The sequence below is a fragment of the Blennius ocellaris genome (assembly GCF_963422515.1).
Source record: "Blennius ocellaris genome assembly, chromosome: 15".
NCBI lineage: Eukaryota > Metazoa > Chordata > Actinopteri > Blenniiformes > Blenniidae > Blennius > Blennius ocellaris.
In genome coordinates this window covers 510,292-523,748 of record NC_137664.1, presented here as the reverse complement: position 1 = coordinate 523,748, position 13,457 = coordinate 510,292, and the positions used below count along the sequence as shown (strand labels likewise).

Sequence of the window (13,457 nt, the reverse complement as noted above, 5' to 3'; positions counted from 1 at the left end):
AGCGGAGGTGTCCAAACACAATGTCCCGGTGCAGAGCCTCCGTCAGGAGGGTGTAGTTCTTCTGAGAAGCGTCCAGGAAGAAGAGGCGGTCGGAGACGAGCTGCAGGTTGAAGCCCTCCTCCACCAGCTTCACCTTCTGCTGCTTGAACGTCTCCGTCACCTCCAGGGAGCTCTGCAAGCACAGGCACCTCCTGAAGAACCAGGTCCTCCTGAAGAACCAAGTTCCTCCTGAGGAACCAAGTTCCTCCTGAAGAACCAGGTCCCTCCTGAAGAACCAGGCCCTCCTGAAGAACCAAGTTCCTCCTGAGGAACCAAGTTCTCCTGAAGAACCAGGTCCCTCCTGAAGAACCAGGCCCTCCTGAAGAACCAAGTTCCTCTGAGGAACCAAGTTCCTCCTGAAGAACCAGGTCCCTCCTGAAGAACCAGGCCCTCCTGAAGAACCAAGTTCCTCCTGAGGAACCAAGTTCCTCCTGAAGAACCAGGTCCCTCCTGAAGAACCAGGCCCTCCTGAAGAACCAAGTTCCTCCTGAAGAACCAGGTCCCTCCTGAAGAACCAGGCCCTCCTGAAGAACCAGGCCCTCCTGAAGAACCAAGTTCCTCCTGAAGAACCAAGCACCTCCTGAAGAACCAGGCCCTCCTGAAGAACCAAGTTCCTCCTGAAGAACCAGGCACCTCCTGAAGAACCAGGCCCTCCTGAAGAACCAAGTTCCTCCTGAAGAACCAGGTCCCTTCCTGAAGAACCAGGCCCTCCTGAAGAACCAGGCCCTCCTGAAGAACCAAGTTCCTCCTGAAGAACCAAGCACCTCCTGAAGAACCAGGCCCTCCTGAAGAACCAAGTTCCTCCTGAAGAACCAGGCACCTCCTGAAGAACCAGGCCCCTCCTGAGGAACCAGGCCCTCCTGAGGAACCAGGCCCCTCCTGAGGAACCAGGTCCCTTCTGAGGAACCAGGCCCTCTAAGGAACCAAGTTCCTGCTGAGGAACCAAGGTCCTCCTGAGGAACCAGGTACAGAACTCACCTGGATCCTGAGGAACCAGGGCCAGGTACAGAACTCACCTGGATCCTGAGGAACCAGGGCCAGGCGTAGGCAGGCAGGTGTTCCAGCAGGTGGCGGTAGAGCTCCTCCCCGTCCAGAGAGTCGTTCTCCTTCAGAACAATGGCCGCCATCCCAGCCCGGCCCTCACAGCCTGGAACAGCAGGTACAGGCCTGTTAATACCACCAGACCAGCTCCGCCCCCTGGTTCTGTTACTGCAGGTTTAAGGAATCGTAACAGACCTGGAACCATAACGGAACCGTAACAGACCCGGGACCGTAACAGACCTGGAACCCTAACGGAACCATAGCAGACCTGGGACTGAGACTCCGTAGACGTTGGCCTCCTGGATGAAGGGAAGGAGTCCGAGGACCTCGGAGACCTCGGTGGTGGAGACGTTCTCTCCTCTCCACCTGGAACACACCACACTTCCTGTTGACCTTTGACCCCGAGGACAAGACCAAACAGAGGGTACGTCCGAAAAGTCCCTCGTCTCTCCTTATGTGTGGACCTGGACCTAAGGAGAGGTTCCTTTAGCCTAGTTCCTTGCTTCCTTTAGCCTAGGAAACACCGACGCGTCCTTTAGCCTCGGAAACACGATGCTTCCTGTAGCCTAGGAAACACCGACGCTTCCTTTAGCCTAGGAAACACCGTCGCTTCCTTTAGCCTAGGAAACACCGATGCTTCCTTTAGCCTAGGAAACACCGCCGCTTCCTTTAGCCTAGGAAACACCGATGCTTCCTTTAGCCTCGGAAACACCGACGCTTCCTTTAGCCTAGGAAACACCGTCGCTTCCTTTAGCCTAGGAAACACCGATGCTTCCTTTAGCCTAGGAAACACCGCCGCTTCCTTTAGCCTAGGAAACACCGATGCTTCCTTTAGCCTAGGAAACACCGACGCTTCCTTTAGCCTAGGAAACACCGACGCTTCCTTTAGCCTAGGAAACACCGACGCTTCCTTTAGTATAGGAAACACCGACGCTTCCTTTAGCCTAGGAAACACCGTCGTTTCCTTTAGCCGAGAAACACCGATGCTTCCTTTAGCCGAGGAAACACCGATGCTTCCTTTAGCCTCGGAAACACCGATGCTTCCTGTAGCCTAGGAAACACTGACGCTTCCTTTAGCCTAGGAAACACCGTCGCTTCCTTTAGCCTAGGAAACACCGATGCTTCCTTTAGCCTAGGAAACACCGCCGCTTCCTTTAGCCTAGGAAACACCGATGCTTCCTTTAGCCTAGGAAACACCGATGCTTCCTTTAGCCTCGGAAACACCGACGCTTCCTTTAGCCTAGGAAACACCGACGCTTCCTTTAGCCTAGGAAACACCGACGCTTCCTTTAGCCTAGGAAACACAGATGCCTCCTTTAGCCTAGGAAACACCGATGCTTCCTTTAGCCTAGGAAACACCGATGCTTCCTTTAGCCTAGGAAACACCGATGCTTCCTTTAGCCTAGGAAACACCGACGCTTCCTTTAGCCGAGGAAACGCCGACGCTTCCTTTAGCCTAGGAAACACCGATGCTTCCTTTAGCCTAGGAAACACGGATGCTTCCTTTAGCCTAGGAAACACCGATGCTTCCTTTAGCCTAGGAAACACCGTCGCTTCCTTTAGCCTAGGAAACACTGATGCTTCCTTTAGCCTAGGAAACACCGACGCTTCCTTTAGCCTAGGAAACACCGTCGCTTCCTTTAGCCTAGGAAACACCGACGCTTCCTTTAGCCTAGGAAACACTGATGCTTCCTTTAGCCTAGGAAACACCGATGCTTCCTTTAGCCTAGGAAACACCGACGCTTCCTTTAGCCTAGGAAACACCGTCGCTTCCTTTAGCCTCGGAAACACCAATGCTTCCTTTAGCCTAGGAAACACCGTCGCTTCCTGTATCCTAGGAAACACCGATGCTTCCTTTAGCCGAGGAAACACCGATGCTTCCTTTAGCCTAGGAAACACCGATGCTTCCTTTAGTCTAGGAAACACCGATGCTTCCTTTAGCCTAGGAAACACCGTCGCTTCCTTTAGCCTAGGAAACACCGACGTGTCCTTTAGCCTAGGAAACACCGACGCTTCCTTTAGCCTAGGAAGCACCGATGCTTCCTTTAGCCTAGGAAACACCGTCGCTTCCTTTAGCCTAGGAAACACCGACGCTTCCTTTAGCCTAGGAAACACCGACGCTTCCTTTAGCCTAGGAAACACCGTCGCTTCCTTTAGCCTCGGAAACACCGATGCTTCCTTTAGCCTAGGAAACACCGTCGCTTCCTGTATCCTAGGAAACACCGATGCTTCCTTTAGCCTAGGAAACACCGATGCTTCCTTTAGCCTCGGAAACACCGATGCTTCCTTTAGCCTAGGAAACACCGTCGCTTCCTGTAGCCTAGGAAACACTGATGCTTCCTTTAGCCTAGGAAACACCAATGCTTCCTTTAGCCTAGGAAACACGACGCTTCCTTTAGCCTAGGAAACACCGTCGCTTCCTTTAGCCTCGGAAACACCGATGCTTCCTTTAGCCTAGGAAACACCGACGCTTCCTTTAGCCTAGGAAACACCGACGCTTCCTGTAGCCTAGGAAACACCGACGCTTCCTTTAGCCTAGGAAACACCGTCGCTTCCTGTAGCCTAGGAAACACGATGCTTCCTTTAGCCTAGGAAACACCGACGCTTCCTTTAGCCTAGGAAACACCGACGCTTCCTTTAGCCTAGGAAACACCGACGCTTCCTTTAGCCTAGGAAACACCGACGCGTCCTTTAGCCTAGGAAACACCGACGCGTCCTTTAGCCTAGGAAACACCGACGCTTCCTTTAGCCTAGGAAACACCGACGCGTCCTTTAGCCTAGGAAACACCGATGCTTCCTTTAGCCTAGGAAACACGATGCTTCCTTTAGCCTAGGAAACACCGATGCTTCCTTTAGCCTCGGAAACACCGACGCGTCCTTTAGCCTAGGAAACACCGATGCTTCCTTTAGCCTCGGAAACACCGATGCTTCCTTTAGCCTAGGAAACACGACGCTTCCTTTAGCCTAGGAAACACCGTCGCTTCCTTTAGCCTAGGAAACACAGACGCTTCCTTTAGCCTAGGAAACACCAATGCTTCCTTTAGCCTCGGAAACATCGATGCTTCCTTTAGCCTAGGAAACACCGTCGCTTCCTGTAGCCTAGGAAACACTGATGCTTCCTTTAGCCTAGGAAACACCGATGCTTCCTTTAGCCTAGGAAACACGACGCTTCCTTTAGCCTACGAAACACCGTCGCTTCCTTTAGCCTCGGAAACACCGACGCTTCCTTTAGCCTAGGAAACACCGACGCTTCCTGTAGCCTAGGAAACACCGATGCTTCCTTTAGCCTAGGAAACACCGTCGCTTCCTGTAGCCTAGGAAACACCGACGCTTCCTTTAGCCTAGGAAACACCGACGCTTCCTTTAGCCTAGGAAACACCGACGCTTCCTTTAGCCTAGGAAACACCGACGCTTCCTTTAGCCTAGGAAACACCGACGCTTCCTTTAGCCTAGGAAACACCGTCGCTTCCTTTAGCCTCGGAAACACCGATGCTTCCTTTAGCCTAGGAAACACCGTCGCTTCCTGTATCCTAGGAAACACCGATGCTTCCTTTAGCCTAGGAAACACCGATGCTTCCTTTAGCCTAGGAAACACCGATGCTTCCTTTAGCCTCGGAAACACCGATGCTTCCTTTAGCCTAGGAAACACCGTCGCTTCCTGTAGCCTAGGAAACACTGATGCTTCCTTTAGCCTAGGAAACACCAATGCTTCCTTTAGCCTAGGAAACACGACGCTTCCTTTAGCCTAGGAAACACCGTCGCTTCCTTTAGCCTCGGAAACACCGATGCTTCCTTTAGCCTAGGAAACACCGACGCTTCCTTTAGCCTAGGAAACACCGCCGCTTCCTTTAGCCTAGGAAACACCGTCGCTTCCTGTAGCCTATGAAACACGATGCTTCCTTTAGCCTAGGAAACACCAATGCTTCCTTTAGCCTAGGAAACACGACGCTTCCTTTAGCCTAGGAAACACCGACGCTTCCTGTAGCCTAGGAAACACCGACGCTTCCTTTAGCCTAGGAAACACCGTCGCTTCCTGTAGCCTAGGAAACACGATGCTTCCTTTAGCCTAGGAAACACCGACGCTTCCTTTAGCCTAGGAAACACCGACGCTTCCTTTAGCCTAGGAAACACCGACGCTTCCTTTAGCCTAGGAAACACCGACGCGTCCTTTAGCCTAGGAAACACCGACGCGTCCTTTAGCCTAGGAAACACGACGCTTCCTTTAGCCTAGGAAACACCGACGCGTCCTTTAGCCTAGGAAACACCGATGCTTCCTTTAGCCTAGGAAACACTGATGCTTCCTGTAGCCTAGGAAAGACTGATGCCTCTTTTAGCCTAGGAAACACCGACGCTTCCTTTAGCCTAGGAAACACTGATGCTTCCTTTAGAGCCTCCTTTACTTTACTTTTTGGACGTATCCAGAGTCACACTGTGTGTGTGTGTGTGTGTGTGTGTGTGTGTGTGTGTGTGTGTCCAGACCGGAAGGTGTCCCCCAGGCGGTCCCTGAAGTACAGGAAGTCCCTCTCGTCCCTCATCAGAAGGTCTCCGGTGTTAAAATAAACGTCTCCCGGCTGAAAAACGTCTCGCAGCAACTTCCTGTCCGACTGCTGCTGGTTTCCTGCGTAACCCAGGAACTGCTGGGGCCCGGAGAGGGGGGCCACCAGGAGCCCGTCCTGCCCTGCAGGGGGGGGGGGGGGGGGGGGGGGTAGTGTGAGTGTGTGTGTGTGTGTGTGTGTGTGTGTGTGTGTGTGTCTGCTCCACCTGCTTCTGCCTTCACACATCGTCCTGACGGAGAACGAACGACTTCCAGAGTCTGACGATCCAACTGGAGCAACTCGAACGACATCAGACGCTGAACACATGTTATTATAGTCACGTTATTATCCATGTTATCACAGTCTCATGTTATTACAGTCACATGTTATTATCCATGTTATCACAGTCTCATGTTATTACAGTCACATGTTATTACGGCCACATGTTATTATCCATGTTATCACAGTCTCATGTTATTACAGTCACATGTTATTACGGTCACATGTTATTACAGTCCCATGTTATTACAGCCACATGTTATTATTCATGTTATTAGAGTCTCATGTTATTAGTCATGTTATTAGAGTCTCATGTTATTAGTCTCCTGTTATTACAGTCACATGTTATTACAGTCACATGTTATTACGGCCACATGTTATTATCCATGTTATCACAGTCTCATGTTATTACAGTCACATGTTATTACGGTCACATGTTATTACAGTCCCATGTTATTACAGCCACATGTTATTATTCATGTTCTTACAGTCTCATGTTATTAGTCATGTTATTAGAGTCTCATGTTATTAGTCTCCTGTTATTACAGTCACATGTTATTACAGTCACATGTTATTAGTCTCCTGTTATTAGTCACATTATTACAGTCTCATGTTATTATTCATGTTATTACAGTCTCATGTTATTACAGTCACGTGTTATTACAGTCACATGTTATTACAGTCGCATGTCATTAGTCATGTCATTACACTCACATGTTATTAAAGTCATGTTATTAGTCACATGTTATTACAGTCTCATGTTATGACAGTCTCTTGTCATTAGTCATTAGTCATGGTATTACACTCACATGTTATTAAAGTCATGGTATTACACTCACATGTTATTAAAGTCATGTTATTACAATCTCATGTTATGACAGTCTCCTGTTATTAGTCACATGTTGTTGCAGTCACATGTCATTAGTAATGTTATTACAGTCTCATGTCATTACAGCCACATGTTATTACAGTCTCATGTTATTAAAGTCATGTGATTACAGTCACATGTTACTATAGTCGCATGTTATTGGTAATGTTATTAGTCTCATGTTATTACAGTCTCACGTTATTAAGTCACGTGTTATTAGTCATGTTATTACAGTCTCATGTTATTACAGTCTCCTGTTATTACAGTCTCCTGTTATTACAGTCTCCTGTTATTACAGTCTCATGTTATTACAGTCTCCTGTTATTACAGTCTCATGTTATTACAGTCTCATGTTATTACAGTCTCCTGTTATTACAGTCCCATGTTATTACACAGAGTGAGGGTGTGAATAAAGGCTCCAGAACCGACTGACCCTGTTGAAGAACCCGGCGCGGCCGATGGGTCCGACCTGGTCGGTGTAGTTGAGGAAGCCGAGGCCGACCTCCGTCAGGCCGTAGCCTTCTCTCACCCTGACGGAGCCGAACCGGGAGACGAACGTCTTCCAGACGTCTGAGCGGAGACCGCTGCCCACCGCCAGACGGACACGGTGACACGTCTCCTCAGGGACCTGCAGGATGGGGACGTTTACTGTCCTTACCTGGACACACCTGCAACACCTGGACACACCTGCAACACCTGGACACACCTGTAACACCTGGACACACCTGTAACACCTGGACACACCTGTAACACCTGACACACCTGGATACACCTGACACACCTGGATACACCTGACACACCTGGACACACCTGCAACACCTGGACACACCTGCAACACCTGGACACACCTGCAACACCTGACACACCTGGATACACCTGACACACCTGCAACACCTGGACACACCTGACACACCTGGACACACCTGCAACACCTGGACACACCTGCAACACCTGGACACACCTGACACACCTGGACACACCTGCAACACCTGGACACACCTGTAACACCTGGACACACCTGCAACACCTGACACACCTGCAACACCTGGACACACCTGTAACACCTGGACACACCTGCCACACCTGGACACACCTGTAACACCTGGACACACCTGCAACACCTGGACACACCTGCAACACCTGACACACCTGGATACACCTGACACACCTGGACACACCTGCAACACCTGGACACACCTGTAACACCTGGACACACCTGCAACACCTGGACACACCTGCAACACCTGACACACCTGGATACACCTGACACACCTGCAACACCTGACACACCTGCAACACCTGGACACACCTGACACACCTGGACACACCTGCAACACCTGGACACACCTGCAACACCTGACACACCTGCAACACCTGGACACACCTGGACACACCTGCAACACCTGGACACACCTGCAACACCTGACACACCTGCAACACCTGGACACACCTGGACACACCTGCAACACCTGGACACACCTGCAACACCTGGACACACCTGGACACACCTGCAACACCTGACACACCTGCAACACCTGGACACACCTGTAACACCTGGACACACCTGCAACACCTGACACACCTGCAACACCTGGACACACCTGGACACACCTGGACACACCTGCAACACCTGGACACACCTGCAACACCTGACACACCTGCAACACCTGGACACACCTGACACACCTGGACACACCTGCAACACCTGGACACACCTGTAACACCTGGACACACCTGGACACACCTGCAACACCTGACACACCTGCAACACCTGGACACACCTGCAACACCTGGACACACCTGACACACCTGGACACACCTGTAACACCTGGACACACCTGCAACACCTGGACACACCTGACACACCTGGACACACCTGCAACACCTGGACACACCTGCAACACCTGACACACCTGCAACACCTGGACACACCTGACACACCTGGACACACCTGCAACACCTGGACACACCTGTAACACCTGGACACACCTGCAACACCTGACACACCTGCAACACCTGGACACACCTGTAACACCTGGACACACCTGCAACACCTGGACACACCTGCAACACCTGACACACCTGCAACACCTGGACACACCTGACACACCTGACACACCTGGACACACCTGCAACACCTGGACACACCTGTAACACCTGGACACACCTGGACACACCTGACACACCTGGACACACCTGCAACACCTGACACACCTGCAACACCTGGACACACGTGTAACACCTGGACACACCTGCAACACCTGACACACCTGTAACGCCTGTGTAAAGGAGTTGCTGTACCGTACCACACCATACCGTACCATACCACCCCATACCATACCGTACCACACCATACCATACCGTACGGTACTGTACTGTACGGTACCATACCATACCACACCACAGCATACCATACCACACCATACTGTACTGTAATGTACCATACTGCTGTGGGACTAAGGCTTTACTGTCATGGTTGTTACAGACTTTGCAGGTTATAAAACACACACACACACACACACACACACACACACACACACACACACACACACACACACACACACACACACTCCTCACCGGTGGCTGGTTCAGCAGGTACCTCAGCAGCTCCCCGACGTACTGAACCACCGTCACCTGGTTCTTCACACAGTCTGACCAGAAGAGACGCGCAGAGAACTTCTTCTTCAACACACACGTCGCTCCTGACACACACACACACACACACACACACACACACACACACACACACACACACACACCACGATGAGGGCAATCGCAACTGAGTGTGTGTGTGTGTGTGTGTGTGTGTGGGGGCCTCACCCAGGTGCAGACACCCCCCGACCCCCAGCAGGGAGGCTGACATGTGGTAGAGCGGCAGGGTGACGTAGACCACGTCGTCACGCGAGGCGCCGCACATCTGGAGTAACGACATGCTGCCGATCGCCTTCAGGTGACCCACACGGGCCGCCTTGGACACACCTGACACACACACACACACACACACACACACACACACACACACACACACACACACACACACACACACACACACACACACACACACACACACACACACCCTGTTCCAGTCCTGCTTCATGCAGACAGCAGCTGATGCTGGATGTACAGCCAGTGTGTGTGTGTGTGTGTGTGTGTGGTGTACCGGTGGTTCCCGAGGTGAAGATGTACAGGAAGGTGGAGGTGAGCTCCACGGGCGGCGTGTCGGTCAGCGGCTCTCCGGACGCCGCCTCCACCTTGTCCAGCAGCGTGTTGAAGCCGTCGCACGGCGCCGCGCCGCCGACGACCCACACACACACTTCCTGCTGCTGCAGCTCGCGGCGGACCGCCAGCGCCACGGGGAGCAGGTCTGCAGGGCGTAATAACATGAGACTGTAATAACATGAGACTGCAATAACACGAATAATAACACGAGACTGTAATAACACGGCTAATAACATGTGGCTTTAATAACTTGAATAACATGAGACTGTAATAACATGAGACTCTAATAACATGACTAATAACATGAGACTCTAATAACATGACTAATAACATGTGACTGTAATAACATGAAACTAATAACATGACTAATAACATCAGACAAATAACACAAGACTGTAATAACATGACTAATAACATGAGACTGTAACAACATGACTAATAACATGTGACTGTAATAACATGAAACTAATAACATGACTAATAACATCAGACAAATAACACAAGACTGTAATAACATGACTAATAACATGAGACTCTAATAACATGACTAATAACATGTGACTGTAATAACATGAAACTAACAACATGACTAATAACATCAGACAAATAACACAAGACTGTAATAACATGACTAATAACATGTGGCTGTAATAACATGAAACTAATAACATGTGACTGTAATAACATGAATAATAACATGACTAATAACATGAGACTGTAAAAACATGAGACTAATAACATGAGACTCTAATAACATGAGACTCTAATAACATGACTAATAACATGGGACTGTAATAACATGAGACTAATAACATGGGACTGTAATAACATGACTAATAACATGTGACTGTAATAACATGACTAATAACATGACTAATGACATGAGACTGTAATAACACGAATAATATGTGACTGTAATAACATGAGACTCTAATAACATGAGACTGTAATAACATGTTCGAGTTGCTCCAGTTGCAGGTGAAGCACACACACACACACACACACACACACACACACACACACACGTGTGAGGATCAACTATCTCCCAACAACATCAGTGTTGAGTTCACGAAGCAAAGTCCAGCAGAGGTCAGAGTTCACCTCTGGCCACGCCCACAAGCAGAACCTGCAGTTTTAAGCCACGATTTTTCTTTTAAAACTTAAAAAAACAACAACAACAACAACAACAACAACAACAAAAAAAAAAGTTAAAAGGTGTGTATAGATGGCCACGAGCCGACAGCGATGACGTCACCCGCCTCCCCCTCCCGGGTCACCTACCGGCCCCCAGCAGCAGGGTCCGCGCCCCGCAGGCCTCCAGGCTCCGCAGCAGCGCGGCGGGCTTCAGGCCGGTGTTGAGGAAGGCCGCCGGGCAGCGCAGCTTGCCGAGGCCGAACCAGGCGCACAGGAAGTCGGGCCCGTTGCTCATCAGCAGCGCCGCCGCGGCCCCGGCCCGCAGGCCGACCGCCGCGCGCAGCGCGCGGGCGAAGCGGTTGCTCCTGCGGTCCACGTCCCGGTAGCTCCAGCGCCGCTCCCCGAACACCAGCAGGGTCCGGTCCGGCGCGCGCCTCGCCTGCAGCTCCAGCAGGTCCGGCAGCGACAGGACGCCGCTGCGCATGCGGGACCGGACCGTGCGCGAGAAGCCGCGCAGACGCAGGTAGAAGCGCACGTCCTGCCACAGGTAGGGGCACGCGTGCCTCTGGTAGAGCAGCAGGGCCAGCAGCAGGGCCAGCAGGCTGCTGAGCAGCAGGGGCAGCATGGTGGCACCGGGGACCGGGGGACCGGGGACCAGGGACCAGGGACCGGGCACCAGGAGCCAACTTGGCTGCAAACTCCAGGCAGGACGCTGGAACTCCGGAGGTTCCAGCTGAGGAGCTCAGCCGCTGATTGGCTGAGCCCTGCGGAGCGACCGGCCAATCAGCTGCTGAGCTCCACAGGTCTCAGCCAATCAGCTGAGGGCACCAGCGGGACAGCGGACAGTGTGGAGGACTGGAGTCTCCAAAGAGTCCCTACAGAGTCTCTAGAATATCTACAGAGTCGCTAAAGAGTCAATAAAGAGTCAGTACAGAATCAGAGTCGCTAAAGAGTCACTAGAATCTGTACAGAGTCACGAGAGAGTCAGAGTCACTAAAGAGTCACTAGAATCTCTACAGAGTCACTAAAGAGTCACTAAAAAGTCACTAGAATCTCTACAGAGTCACTAAAGAGTCACTAGAATCTCTACAGAGTCACTAAAGAGTCACTAAAGAGTCACTAGAATCTCTACAGAGTCACTAAAGAGTCACTAAAAAGTCACTAGAATCTCTACAGAGTCGCTAAAGAGTCACTAAAATCTCTACAGAGTCACTAAAGAGTCATTAAAAAGTCACTAGAATCTCTACAGAGTCGCTAAAGAGTCACTAAAGAGTCACTAAAATCTCTACAGAGTCACTAAAGAGTCACTAAAAAGTCACTAGAATCTCTACAGAGTCGCTAAAGAGTCACTAAAGAGTCACTAGAATCTCTACAGAGTCACTAAAGAGTCACTAAAGAGTCACTAAAGAGTCACTAGAATCTGTACAGTCACTAAAGAGTCGCTAAAGAGTCACTAAAGAGTCACTAGAATCTCTACAGAGTCACTAAAGAGTCAGAGTCGCTAAAGAGTTCCTACAGAGTCACGAGAATCTCTACAGAGTCGCTACAGAATCACTAGAAGCTCTACAGAGTCACTAAAGAGTCACGAGAATCTCTACAGAGTCGCTAAACAGTCAGGGTCGCTAAAGAGTCAGAGTCGCTAAAGAGTTCCAACAGAGTCACTAGAATGTCTGCAGAGTCGCTAAAGAATCACTAGAATCTCTACAGAGTCGCTAGGATCTCTACAGAGTTGCAAAAGAATCAGTCGCCCAAGAGTCACTACAGAATCAGAGTCTCTAAAGAGTCACTATTGAATCCCTACAGAGTCAGAGAATCTAGAGTCATTACTCCAGGACAGACCCCATCCCCCCAGCACAGTGGTTCACCAGTGCAGTCGCCTCCTCCGTCCGTCTTCACTTGTCATGAAGTCATAAAGTCATAAAGTCATGAAGTCATAAAGTCATGAAGTCATAAAGCCATGAAGTCATAAAGTCATGAAGTCATGAAGTCATGAAGTCATAAAGTCATGAAGTCATGAAGTCATGAAGTCACCACCAGGCGGCGCCAGCCTGCTGAGACCAGAACGAAGTACCTGTGTATCAAGACGCTATTTTATCTTTGGCCAGCAGGGGGCAGTAGAGCGCCCCACACGGGCCTGCTGTGATTCTGCCTGCACATATAAACAGTCTTAACTTATTGCACCTGGACGACCCACTGAGGTGAAGATCCTCTAAGGTGAAGATCCTCTAAGGTGACGAACCTCTGAGGTGACGATCCTCTGAGGTGACGATCCTCTAAGGTGACGATCCTCTGAGGAAACGATCCTCTGAGGTGAAGATCCTCTGAGATGATGATCCTCTGAG

At 50.5% G+C, this 13,457-nt stretch overlaps 1 protein-coding gene across 1 annotated transcript in view; it reads right to left on the bottom strand.

The window, feature by feature from the left end:
- LOC308140160 (long-chain fatty acid transport protein 2-like) overlaps positions 1-11,794 on the bottom strand; it is a 16,444-nt gene extending 4,650 nt beyond the window's left edge. The window contains 10 exon segments of the mRNA XM_080509842.1: positions 4-172; positions 1,056-1,186; positions 1,349-1,446; positions 5,560-5,758; positions 5,842-5,932; positions 7,196-7,390; positions 9,340-9,464; positions 9,583-9,741; positions 9,923-10,126; positions 11,263-11,794. Coding sequence (XP_080365968.1) covers positions 4-172; positions 1,056-1,186; positions 1,349-1,446; positions 5,560-5,758; positions 5,842-5,932; positions 7,196-7,390; positions 9,340-9,464; positions 9,583-9,741; positions 9,923-10,126; positions 11,263-11,740 — 1,849 coding nt within the window. The 5' untranslated portion in view covers positions 11,741-11,794.
- Positions 11,795-13,457: the final 1,663 nt, after the last annotated feature.